The sequence below is a fragment of the Pseudonaja textilis genome, chromosome 1, assembly GCF_049901715.1.
Source record: "Pseudonaja textilis isolate UNSWEBS1 chromosome 1, rPseTex1.2, whole genome shotgun sequence".
Lineage (NCBI taxonomy): Eukaryota > Metazoa > Chordata > Lepidosauria > Squamata > Elapidae > Pseudonaja > Pseudonaja textilis.
In genome coordinates, this window is record NC_141990.1 from 83114462 (window position 1) to 83127834 (window position 13373).

Genomic DNA, 13373 nt, shown 5'->3' on the forward strand with positions numbered 1-13373 from the left:
AAGAATTGATGAAGAATTACTAAAGTATTCATAAATTTTTTTACCATGAACAAAAATTGAGTGTTTTATATAAAACCGAAAATAGAGAATTAGGTAAACTGGTGTATTCAGCGTTTTTTGACTAAGTTTCTATGTATTTTTATTTGCTTTACAGGATAAAATAGTTTGTAAGAAGCACTTTCTGGGCAAAATAACATTTCAAGAGATTAGTAGAGTTCTCCGTAAGTACTAGGTTAACAATAAAATATAGGTTTACATACCATGTACCATGTATAAAATAATTTTCATGAAAATTGTCTGAAATTATATTTTTGTCCTGCTATTTCTCAAAAAAGGGTGTATTATACATATGATTCTCTCCATTATTTTAATGCCTCAGTATGGAACATGGGATAATGTCACCCCAAAAAGCTGATTCTCTCCACCAAATTTATGGCTAAAGAGAGATTTGTACTTGCATTTTCCACCTAATTACTTACTATTATTTAATTCCTGAAAATTATGTATGATTTCCTTATATTCTTGATTTCTATTGAAAGTAATAGTGTAAATTATGAAAATTAAAAAATAAACTATGAACAAAATTATACTTCTGTGGGTGAGATTTTCATGGCTTTTAAAGAGGAACATAAAAGTAGTTCCAAATTGAGGACAAAGAAATTGTAAGCATGCACTGCATCAAATCTTGGAACTGAACAATGAAAAATAAATGGAAATTTTCCCTACTTAGATGTGTGAAATTTCAAAATACACAGTGTGTATTTTATAGCCTTTTGAAAGACTATAAACACCATTAATACAGGCTTTGAACAAATACTTACCTAACTCAGGTTTCAGTTCAGTTGGTAAGCTTAATTTTCTAGACATCTTTGCTGAAAAATAATGTATAGTTTTGTAATAAAACTAGAATGATCATATTTTCAGAGAATATGAAATAATTAAAATTGTCAGTTTTCAAATTCAGAATTCATATATTAGTTCTAAGCAAGGAAGTATGTGTATGTAAACAAATATTTATGAAAAGTTTAATTACAAAGGTGCAATGAGAGTATGACAATTACTTTTTTGGAATTAAAGCAAATTAAAAATATTAATATTTAAAATTATTAGGTTTTCAAATGTCTTTATTGTGGCACATTAGATATTCTGATTTATATTTGGGTTCCCCCAAATACATGTTTAAACAATACAAATCAAGATGGAGCCAAAGTTATTTAAATATCTTTTTACAGACAATATTCTGTCCCAAATATTGCAATTCTAAAATGGCAAAGATCACAGAAAATTGCCAGGAGATTGAGCCTCCAAAAGCCCCCGAATGTTAGAAAGTTTCAGAATTATACTTAAAACACTACAAAGGGTATAGGGCTACACAAGGCTATTAGAGATATACTATGGGAGAAACTGCTAGCATATTTATAAATGATGCTTTCTGACAGCTATAGCAAGCATTGGGATGAGTGAGCATTATTTTTCCAATGACAACGCTGTGTCCCAGTATTCTTACTCCTAACTTGTGTAGGGAAAAGGAAAAGAGGTTTTCAAAGAGACATTATGTCCCTATTATTGAGGACAGATATGACCCGAATAAAGAGGATTCAATTATTTGGTTATGTAATACAAGATTTATCCCTTAAAGCTTGTAGTTGCTAAGAATAAAACTGTTTCTTAAGGCATCTTGTGATACAGCTTTTTAAAAAATAAATAAATAAAATGAACATGTTTTACATCACTAAATAAGACAAGGCCATGCTTTGCAGGAAAATAAAATATTAAATACACTATAGTGGCTAAAATCTAGAGTCAGAAAGCTTTAAAAGAATCCAAATGAAAAACCCTTGTAACATAATTGTAGCTACTGTAGCTACTATAAACATATCCTTTTCATCAAGCATCCTTGGAATTACTGAACTGTTTCCAGGAAGTTCTATAAATTTCCCTTCTTCTTCAAAAAATACAACTTATGCTAATAAAAGGCCTGGGGGTTGGAGCTTTCCAAGGCTGTTATTTCCTACTGCTTTTTGCTTTAGAGTAATTAATTTGGCTTACAGGTAAGTGGAGTAAAATTATTGTTTTATGTTATGTAAAATCACAGTTTGTATTATATTGTGTATATTACTTTATATGTTTTTAGCTTAAAATATAGTTGAAAATAGTTGTAGAATTTAACACAGTCTCTGGTATTAAATTAAGCGTCTAGGCAGCTTAATTCTTATTACATATAGTTTATACAGAATTTAATACAATTATCTCTTTATTTTTTTTGGGTGCGGGGGTCAAAATCCACAATGGAAATCTTTTCACCAACTTGAAGACAGACAAACACAGCAACACAGGTCCATGCAAACTTGAATCCACACAAACAGCTTTAAAAGGCTAAATTTCTATAGACATTAGAAACCTGAAGACTGGAAATTATAATTAGTATACAACATTTCTCCTTCTTTTTCCTATTAAAAATTGTACCTTTACCTCATCCATTAGTAAATATTCAAGTATACTGCACAATAACCAGTAAAAAGTTTACACATGGCCAAATAATGTCTAATAAATGAAACCAAAAAGTATTGACAATAGTCAATAATAATGATAATAATAATAATATAATCTGATTAGATTTACCCGCACTCGGAAATAGCAGGACTTTATTATGCCCAATATATTGAATTATAATATATATTGAATTATAATCAATATATATTAAAAGTGCTTATCAGGGCAAATTCTACACAATCCACAAAGTAGAAAAAAATTAAATAGTCACCAATAGCATAACATGTAAATCATCCATCTAAATCCTAAATACTGACATAATAATAATTATATATCATATATTAGATTTCCATCTGTTAATTAAAAATTAAACACTTATTATAATATATATGATGTGTGTGTGTGCATATATATGGATCATATATATTATAATAATTAAGTCTGTAATTTTTTCATTGACAAATGGAAATTTCTATGGCACTTAGAAAATCTGCACACTGGAAAAATTTCCATCATTCAATTACAAAAGATAATACTACTTGGAACACATTATTATGCTGATACACTACAAAGTCCTAGATTCTTGGGAGAACTTGATGCATAGGAAGGCCATACCAACTAAAGTATTGGAAGCAGAGATTTCACACTGTTGTGTATATAATAATTTTATTAAAAATAGAAAGTTTATTAAAATCTATTGCTTCAAAATTTTATATGCAAGACTATTCAATGCCCATTTGATCCTTCTATGTTTTTTTCCCCTCAACTCTACTCAACTAGTGTTAAATACAACCATGCACTGTTCGGACTAATTTTGGCTCCAAAACATCATTTGTCAAACTGACCCCCCTGTCTTGTTCCACTTATTATAGAAACTAAGATTTAATCCAATGCTTTCCTCATTTTATACAGGAACAAAATCACATTGCATAGTTTATCATTTTTGACAGACATTTGCAGATAAAAACTTTTTATTTGTTGAAATTGTTTGTTACAGCTAGGGTACAAACTGAACTAGATATTCCTCTTGCTTAGATTTGCTTTCTCACCTTCTTGTTAACAGGAGGTTTGGAGAATTCTAGTGTATCTACATCTGTTTTGAATGGCAAGAGGAAATACAGTCAACTTCTCTAGTGTTGAGAAACTAGCATTCATTTGTAATCTTAATGAACTTCCTTATGGCATTTGAAACTGCCAACCATTCTCTGGAAATGAAAGATATTTTTCTCTGAAAATAAAACTTCACAAGGCTGGTAGTTGTAGGAAGCACTTTTTGATAGACCTGTGAATATGAATTTAAGCATTTCTAGAGATTTTTAATCTTGAAATAAACCTTGTTTAATTTTGACCCTGGAGAAAAAAGTAAAAAACCCCACCATTTAATAATATAAAGTGGTGCTATGAAACATAAAACATGCTATATAAATCTTGATTTACTGATTAATGTTTTTGTAGTCAAACATATTATCCCTGTATTATTTCTCCATTAAATAATAAGTTAATAAAAACCCTTATTTACAAAGTACTAATGGAACTAAAATAAGATCAATACACTGAAAGTAAACATTTTATCTTTCAACAAAAATATGATGCTTTCTTTCCAAACTATTACATTTGCGGTGATATATTTTGAATCTGAAGAGCAAACAGTGGAACAGAGTGCACCTTCTAACTTTCCCTAACTTACATGAATCAAGCAATCATTTTCTTGTTCTTCACTGCAAACTTAGTTTATTCTCTGAGACCTACTTAGGCAAGCAGGAAAGCAGATAAGGAGTCAGACAAAAAAGCAATTAATCCTTTTCTCTTCTCTTATGAAAATGAAAATATCCCCCCACCACTTCCCAAGAACAATAATCCTAACTCTTATTTTAAGAGGACTATGTGTCCGAAGCATAGAACTGGAATAATTCAGTACAGAAAAGGCTTGTAGTTGCATTGATATTAGGCATCATTGGTGGAATACAAAAGTTTACAATATCTGGAAAATGTCATTTTTTTCATAATTCTAAAAAAAAAAAAATCACCTTTCCCCCCAATTCTTCAGTCCAGTTTAATTCCCCCCAATTCTTCAGGAAAAATGTAAATTCCTTTTTGTGAGGAAAAAAAGTTTCTTCTTTCTTTCCCACTCCAGAAATATTAGTTTGTAACTATTTTTCTGGAATAATTATATGACCAGAACTACTTCTCCCTTTAGATATTATTTAATTTTTATTTTTTTTCTGCTATTTAGTCAAAGCAACTGCTGCAAGTAATCATAAGTGTGTTTATTTTGAAGAGTTTTATTTTAATTATAGATGACACCAGACTAATGGAAACCAACACATTAAAACTAGCTATTTTTTATTGTTTCATAAGTATTGTATTGCATTGGAACTACTGAATTTACTGTATTTCCTATTAGATTTGTCCATCTTTCTCAGTTGTAGCATTATCTGAATGGCACAGGATACATCCAAAAGAACCTAATATTGATGCTCCTAAACTAACATATAATACAATTTTAAAATTTACATTACACTTCTAGTACAACATAAATGTATCTATCTGGTTGGGTTATTATTATAGTATTAACCTTTTCAAAATGAAATATAACAAATGTTTATTCAATGCCATTAGTATGATTTAAAAATGTATTTTTCCAAACTACCTGCTATAATACCCATTACCATGAACTTACTGAATTCTAATTTCAGAAGAACTATAAGAAAGTCACTGATTTCAACACTCTCACTCAAAAGCTGGAAGTAATTAGTCATTAGTTTTATCAAATATGCAACCAAATATATATATATAAATTCTTTGAACATTGTCTAAAAGAAAAGAGATAACTTATCAAATGTGCTATAAAAAGAGAAATTTAGAATGAGCCAAGCTCTATGCAAACATATATATCTTCTTAGATAATTACTAAAATCATAGAAGTAAAAATGACAGAAACTGAAATATAGGGAAGAAAAGCCTTTATAGTGCAATAATGTAATATATACTCAAGTGAGCACCACTCAATTAAAGTAAAGTATTCCCAGATAAATGGCCAAAGAATTACAGCTTTAATTTAAACAGAAAACCAGTATCTCTATACCTTAAAATAAAAGTTAAAAAGCAAAATAACCATATCCAAGCAAGAAAGTATTCCTATCTCTCCTGTATGTTAATTCATCATTCACCATAGTTACATCCTTACAACAGAAGGGTTCAATCATCATTCACATGTACTGCAAATGTTACAATTTTCAACTTATTGTCAATTATATTAGTTTGGTTAGCAGCAATTCAGAGATAAAAATGTATCATGCTTTTATTCTTAAAATAGGAGAGGATCTATTCATTTCAACATAATTAGATCTATTCAAGAGGACCAAGTTACAAATGCTTTATGCAGTAATGTTTACACGATTGAACTTCTTCAATATTTTAAACCAGAAGCCATTTTTTTGGAGGAGGAATGTGTGCATAAAATTAGAAAAAAATTAAGAGCCCATCTCCTTGATTAAATAACAAAGCGAAGTATTTTAGAAAATAAGCAAATAAATGGTTAGGAGAGTATTAATTTAATAGTAATGCACTGCAGCTTGCTTTGTTTTACAACTGAATTAAGCGCTGCATAGAATAAAGTGCCAGGAAGGAGCAAAGGATATTTTTGTCTAGTTCCTACCTATATCACTGGCTATCATCTTGGAAAACTTTCTGCTTTTGGTTTTCACTGCAAATAATGTTTTGATAGAAAATGTCAATTTACTAAAAAGATAAACTAGTGAAATCAATGATAATACTGTACTCTTAGAAATAAAAATACTATACCCTTTTCTATAAAATTATTCATTTTTTGTTCATCACCAGAATTGTTGGGGGAACCAGAACCTACATGAGTGAAGACAAGAATGAAGGAATATAAAGAGGTTCAAAACAAAATACATACAGGTAAGGAATTGGAACAGATTATAAAAATAAGGAAAGGACACAATGTCCTAGTCTGCATCAAATGAAATAATAGTCTAAAATATATACTATCAGAATGGATAACTTTTGTATTTAATTTTTTTGTACTGGTAAGAAAGTCTATATAACATTGAACTCTCCAATTATACCTCCTTCACTCCTTTGATGCCCACAGAATTTGTAAAGGGATCTCAGTTTCATAGACAACTCTGTATTTCCTATGTCACCATGTCATTACGTTTTCAATCAGACACATAACATTATTTTGGCTAAAGTATTCATTTCCCAATGAAAGGTAATCTAACTCCATCTATTAAACAAGTGCAGATACATATTTACTTAATACTGTAAAGAAAAATAAAATTTGACAAGACTGTTTTATATTTAACAAAGTAGTTCATAGTGTATAATGACAGACAATATAATTTATATTTTAAATTCCAATGGTAAATTATATATGTAGTCAATCTAATTTTTTTTAAAAAAGAAATAAATTAAGACTGAAAATAGATCAGTGAAAGTTTTATTGAATAGTAAATTATAAAGTGACGCTCTTCATTTCAAAGCAGAATGATTTTTCTATTACCTGTAGAAGAGAAACCGAAAAAAAATTGGGCATAGTGATTAATTTATATGAGTTTCCTGCTTTTAAAAAAGCTCATTTAGAGAACTTCCCAGAACATCTGCACAGGGCAAATCTCATACGTGTAATCTATAGAAGCCATGAAGAGTAACAGAACTGGCTAATAAAATTGAGTTAGCACATATTCAATGGTTAGGTTAGGATTTGCATGTTAGTAACAAGGGGAAAAAAACTCAATTACATTCTCTAGGATGACTTACCATTAGAAATTGCGATCCTATCTAAATTGAGATGACTCATGCAAAAAAATGAAAATACAAGGGTACTTGTATTTACTATTTCTTCAGGAGTATTTAAACAAAATTTAAAGCTTTCCTATATATCAAAACTTCTTAAGAAGTAACATTTTTCTTACCTGTAAAATTACTCCTAAAAATAACAAGACCTGATGGAAATACTACTTTGAACTACTTCTTTCTAAGAATCTATGTTGAATTTTGGAGTATGCTTTATTTCCTTCTTTCAAATGATAGCTAACTCTGTTCTCCAATATCGGGTAAGATTGCAGTTAAGCTCAAATAAGTAAGGGACTCTTCTTAAAATAAATACATTTAAAAAATTATGAAGATCCTGCAATTATTCCAAATTATATCATCTATGGCAGTGTGATCTTTTTGCTTTTTCTTTTCAAATTTACTACTAATTCCTAAACTCCTTCCTACCAGTAGTGGATCCTTTTATAGTACTTTGGTATGCCTTTCCCTCCCTGCATCTCAGATTGCTGTCACTATAATAATTCAGGCTACAGGAAAAATGATAGAATAGAATGAAGTAAGTGATTGCTACCACCATTAAAATTTTAATTGATAAAGATATCATTACACTCATATATTTAAGGAACATATTACAAATAATCATTTTATATGCTGACCCAATTATGAGTATTTTTGATATCATCACGGCTTTTTGTTTTTATTCTAGACCCTACTCTGATCTTTACATCTTAACTTCCAGAATTAATATATACGTGATAAAATCTTGGATGTCTTCTATATAAAAATCATATCATTCATATATAAATTGAAGCTTATGCCAAAGTAAATTATCACACTCAATTGCAAACTTTCATTTATGATTAAAGAAATTATGCTTCTCAATAGAACAAAGTTCACGTTTGCCTATGATTAGAAAAACACTGCTTGAAATTTCTGGGATCTAAACTCATAGTCCCAGATAATTAAAACACTTCCCCTACATAATGTAATTATTTTTTGTTGCCAATAATATACATAAATTATAAGTACACAGAAATGGATGTGGTATAAGGATAATTCGTATATTAAATCAAGGACCAACTTTTCACCTGACAAAGATATTAACAGGACCACATACTTGCTTGAACTGTATATATGAAAAATTATTGTGAAGTTCATTGTGAAGTACCTTCTGGAACCCAAAAATCAAAGAACACTTCTCTCCAGGTCATATAGCATTTTGAAGTATTATTTAAACTATTTGCAAGTTTAACTAATTACCTGAAGTGGGTGACTTGCAACGATCCTCTTGTACTGTAGTACTTTCATTGATATCACAAAGACCTGCTGTCAAACAGAAAGCATACAATAGACTTTTTTCAGATTTTTAACAAGATTTAATTTGAAAAATAAAATACATAAGATTTTTGTTTATTGAGGCCAAGTGTATAAATGTAATAAGTATATAAAGTGAAGCTGCACATGATTAATCTGAAATATAATGCAATCTATGGTACAAACAGCAAATGAAACAGAATAACTACTCTCCATTTTTTAAATTTAAAACTTCAGAAATCTCCATTCTGGAAAACTACTGTTTTAATTTAAAAACACCTTTTTAATCTCTAACCCCCAGTACTCCCTTTTCTGTCTCTGACATTATCTTTCCTTTCTCTTTATACTCACAAATACTGTGTGTGGATAGCATATTTTTGTCAAAGTTTTGCAAACTGATTTGTAAAAGACATTTCCATGTTAGAGGACAGATGATTATCATATTGAAGTGAACAGTGCTTCCCCAAAAAACATTTTGTAGGCCCCGATTGCCTCCCTGCCCCAATAGAAAGTACAGACCAGACTGGTAATTGAAGGGAAAACCCATGCGTGACAAAACACCAGGGGAACAGTGTAGATGATCAGATGGAGCCAGGGAAAGAAAATGAAAAAGGCTATGAGGAGCTATGAGGAGGTGAGGGAGGCAGGTGGAACAAATCAAGATGAGAGAATGAAAGAACAAAAATCATCAAGATAGGTAAGTAGAAATATATGCGCATGACATAGTGCACATAAAAAGTCTCTTCTGGATTCAATTATGCTGTCAGAGGATTTGGCATATGAGGGTGGCATCTGGTGATGGTCATACAGAAGAAAATCCTAAGTCAACCAAGTTTTTATTTGAAAGGCCCAAGCATCAATTATGCTATTTATTTAGGGTCTCACATTATTTTTATTGTAGCCTTGAAGTAACCTTTTTATAAAATCAATTATTGTAGCATTTCATGAATGACCAATCATCCACTGTCACTCATTTTATAATGGCATGTATGATACTTCTAAAAATTTCAAATGAATACCCAAGCCAAACTATTAGAGAGCCTTGTATTATAGTAATACTTCACTTTTATTATATATTGTCCCAGGGAAACTCAATTGTGCATTTTAAATATAAAAAACCCTTAAAACATAAATCGTTCACAGTGCAATGATACTTCTTGAATTGCAAAAGATACAACAGTTGTTACTGTGATTAAATACTCTTATTTGGTTTACATAGTCATTAAAAATAATTCTAATAATGGAATTTGGCCAGGCCTCTCCAAATACAAGGAAGAATAAGCCATACTTTCTTTCATCACGAAAGCATAAACTTTGTTTTCTCCATTTGAAACATTCAGATGTGTTGAAAGATAACAGATTGGAAAAGACAGAAATAGTTTATGCTTCATTTCTATTATAACCCTTTTAATTTCATTAAATACTACATTTGTGAAAAAGCAGTATCAATTACAATTTAATGAGTTGTATATAATATAGTTTAAACACTTAGGGTCAAATAGTTTTTGCTGATTAAAACCAGATGGAAAGCCTATTAAGCAATTTAATAATGGGGATATTATCTCTAACACAGGAATCAAAAACTCATCTTCAATATACCCCTAAAAGATTAAAACTGAACCCAGCACAAAAATGAAATAGATGCTGGCAGTCCATAGATAAAATTGGAGATGGGTGGGTTGTAGTATGAGAGATGCTGAGGTAAAACTGTAGAACTAGAACAAAAAATAGCACCATGCATTGGTTAAACTGCTGTATTAGGATTGGAATGACCCATTTGAAATCCAGCTCAACCAACTGCATTACTCTGTTGCTGTGGAGACAAATTGAAGGAGAACTTCCAAGTAACTTGCCTTAAATTCCTGCAGAAAGTCAGAATAGATACTGGAAGCAATATTCATACTGGAAGAGAAATGCTCTTTTTCTTCATAGTATATTCCTATAGACTATTCCAATTGTGTTTTCCCATTAACTGGTAATTTTCACAAGCCCTTGTGAAAAATTTAAAATATTTGACAAATTCAAAGTTACTATGCCAAATATGTGTAATTGCTCCTCCCTCTGGAAGAAAGCCCTGACAAGCTATTCCCCAAATAAGAAAGCTTTGAAGAATAATCATTCTTGAGCAAAAGCAACTTTTAGTGAATTCTTGATGGTTTCAAAGAAATCTGGGTTCTTGCTTTATTGACATCTCCTTATTTCACCAAAGAGGGTAGGAAGAGATGATAACAATTTAATAATGCTTAAGAGAAGAATCCAAACCCTTAGCAGGATATATGTTGACCAATCTTGAGAGAGAATACAAATGGAGTAGAATCAATTTTGAGACTATCAAGAAAGAAAACTACCATGTGACCGAGATGTATGGCAGACATACTAACTGGGGTCTATTATGGCAGGGTGAGAAACTATAACCACCAAATGGTGGACTTTATAGGCTTCCCATCCCTCATCCATAGGGATCCAGTAGGAAGAAATTACTTTGCATTTAGCTTAAAGCTGCAGCATTATTTGCATGTTTGTTCGTAAAAACATAATACTGTTCAGTTAATGACAATATACAGATAGTCCGCGACTTATAACCACAATTGAGCCCAAAATTTCTGCTACTAAGTGAGGCAGTTGTTAAATGAATTTTGCCCCATTTTACAACATTTCTTGCCACAGTTGTTAAATGAATCAAGTTAGTAACATAGTTTATGAAGTACATCTGGTTTCCCTATTGGCTTTGCTTTTATAAGGTAGCAAAAGTGGATGACATGACCCTGGGACTCTGCCATTGTCATTCTCATGATATGAGTCAGCTGCCAAACATCTGAATTTTGATCACACGATCACGGGGATGCTATAACACTCGTAAATATGAAAAACGGTTGTAAAGTCATTTTTTTCAGTACCATTGAAAAAGTGGTCACTAAATGAACTGTTATAAGTCGAGAACTATCTGTAGTGATATTGCTATGAAAAGAAAAGAAAATAGCATTACTGAAAACAACAATTAAATTTTCCCTTTTTCATCTGACAGTTAACTTTCATCTGGTACCAGGATACAAGAATGAACTATGTTACATGGCAGGAAAATTTATGATAGAAATACTGAATCTGAAAGGCACCTTATTTACTGGCTAGTAAAGAGATTAGACAGTTTCTCATAGCCTCTTTCCAAAGTCTATACCAGAAGGTACCTGTAATACCTAAATAGTGCTGGTGAGGTTTGGCAACTGTTGGCTGTAAAACAGTGCATCACAGTGTAACTGGCACAAAGAGATGCACTAAATATGGAGGAACCATGTGTATTCTCTATCTTGCACTAAAAGCATAACAATATGTTTCTTTGTAAATATAAAAGTCAATTTTTTGTTCATACAACAGTTAGAAAAGTGCTAACATAAAATAAATCTCAGGACACACGAATAATTATGCTGAACCTAAATCTACTACATTGTCATTAGATAACTTACATATGTTAGAGGTGAGAAGGTTTTTCATAGAGTCTGAATATAAGCTAGAGTGGCCACACATGCAAGAAACAACAGCCAGCATGCCTTAGTGAAGCAATAAAAAGAAAAGACAAAACACCAACATTTTGCATTTGAAGCCAGGAAAATCTACAGAAGGACTTGATTTGAGTAAAATATATTAGAAATAGAATCTGCTACTGATTTCTATTATTTGCCTAGGAGAAAGCTACAAATACACTTTTATACAATTAGTTCAGTTGATCACAATATAGAGCTACTATAAAATCTTTGAAAAAAACATTAGTTCTGGTCCTGTCCTCTGGGCCAACCCAAAAAAGTCTATTCCTGTTTATATGATATTTGAAAGTTGCTATCATCTCTCAGTCATCTTTTCTACTGGGCTGACTCTTCAAGGCTTGACTTCCAGATACTTCACCATTTTGGAAGTCCTTCTCTGAACTTGTTCTCATTTGTCACCATCCTTTTTGAACTGCGATGCCCTTAACTAGACAGTATTCCAAATGGGATCTGACCAGGGCAAGAGTAGAGTTAATAATTACTCCCCATGATCCAGAGCCTATTTTGTTAATGCATCCGAAAATAGCATTTGCCCTTTTAGCAACAGTACCCTACGGCTGGCTGAATTTAACTTGTAATCAACAAGAACACTCAGATCCTTTTTACATGTATTACTGCCAAGGAAAATCTTCATCATTCTATATGTTTTTCCTATCCGGATTTACAAGTTTAATTTTACTGCCCACTAAATTCCATTCTATTAATTCCATTTGGCCTAACTGCTCAATATTGTATAGATTTTTTAATTTTCTTTCATCTAAACTACTACTCCTACTCCTAGTTTGGAATCATCTATAAACCTGACAAATGTTCTCTAAACAATCTCATCCAAGTCATTAATTAAAAAAAAATGGTTGAGCAGCATAGAGACTAGGACAGTGCTCTCTGACACTTCAGTTGATATCACCCTCCAAGCAGAAATGTTAATGATCAATCTTTCGAGAAATCATACAAACAACTGTAGGCCCAGCTACTGTTTTACTGTTTTATAAATGAAATATCATGCAGTACTCTTTTGAAAGCTTGCCAACGTCTAACCCCACTAAGACACTGAACATTATGTCTACAAAGTTAGTAACTCTATCAAAGAAGGAAACAAAGTTAAACTCACATGATTTATTTGTGGCAAACCCATGGCAACTCCTGTTAATTGTAGCATGCCTATCCTAGACTTACAAACATGTGTAAAGAGAGCTACTTTAAGAAGGTATCAACAGCTGCCCAATC

The 13373-nt window shown here is 31.3% G+C and overlaps 1 protein-coding gene across 7 annotated transcripts in view; it reads right to left on the reverse strand.

The window, feature by feature from the left end:
* Positions 1–13373, reverse strand: part of STXBP5 (syntaxin binding protein 5) — a 109110-nt gene that overhangs the window by 13184 nt on the left and 82553 nt on the right. For 2 of the 7 annotated variants that reach the window (XM_087939658.1, XM_087939683.1), the window contains 5 exons: positions 12069–12152; positions 8554–8619; positions 6298–6357; positions 6152–6199; positions 822–872 (listed from right to left, as the gene is read on the reverse strand). In XM_087939658.1, coding sequence (XP_087795784.1) covers positions 822–872; positions 6152–6199; positions 6298–6357; positions 8554–8619; positions 12069–12152 — 309 coding nt within the window. The remainder of the gene's footprint in view (positions 1–821; positions 873–6151; positions 6200–6297; positions 6358–8553; positions 8620–12068; positions 12153–13373) is intronic. The other 5 variants (XM_026705634.2, XM_087939665.1, XM_026705635.2 and 2 more) reach the window with 5 other exon arrangements.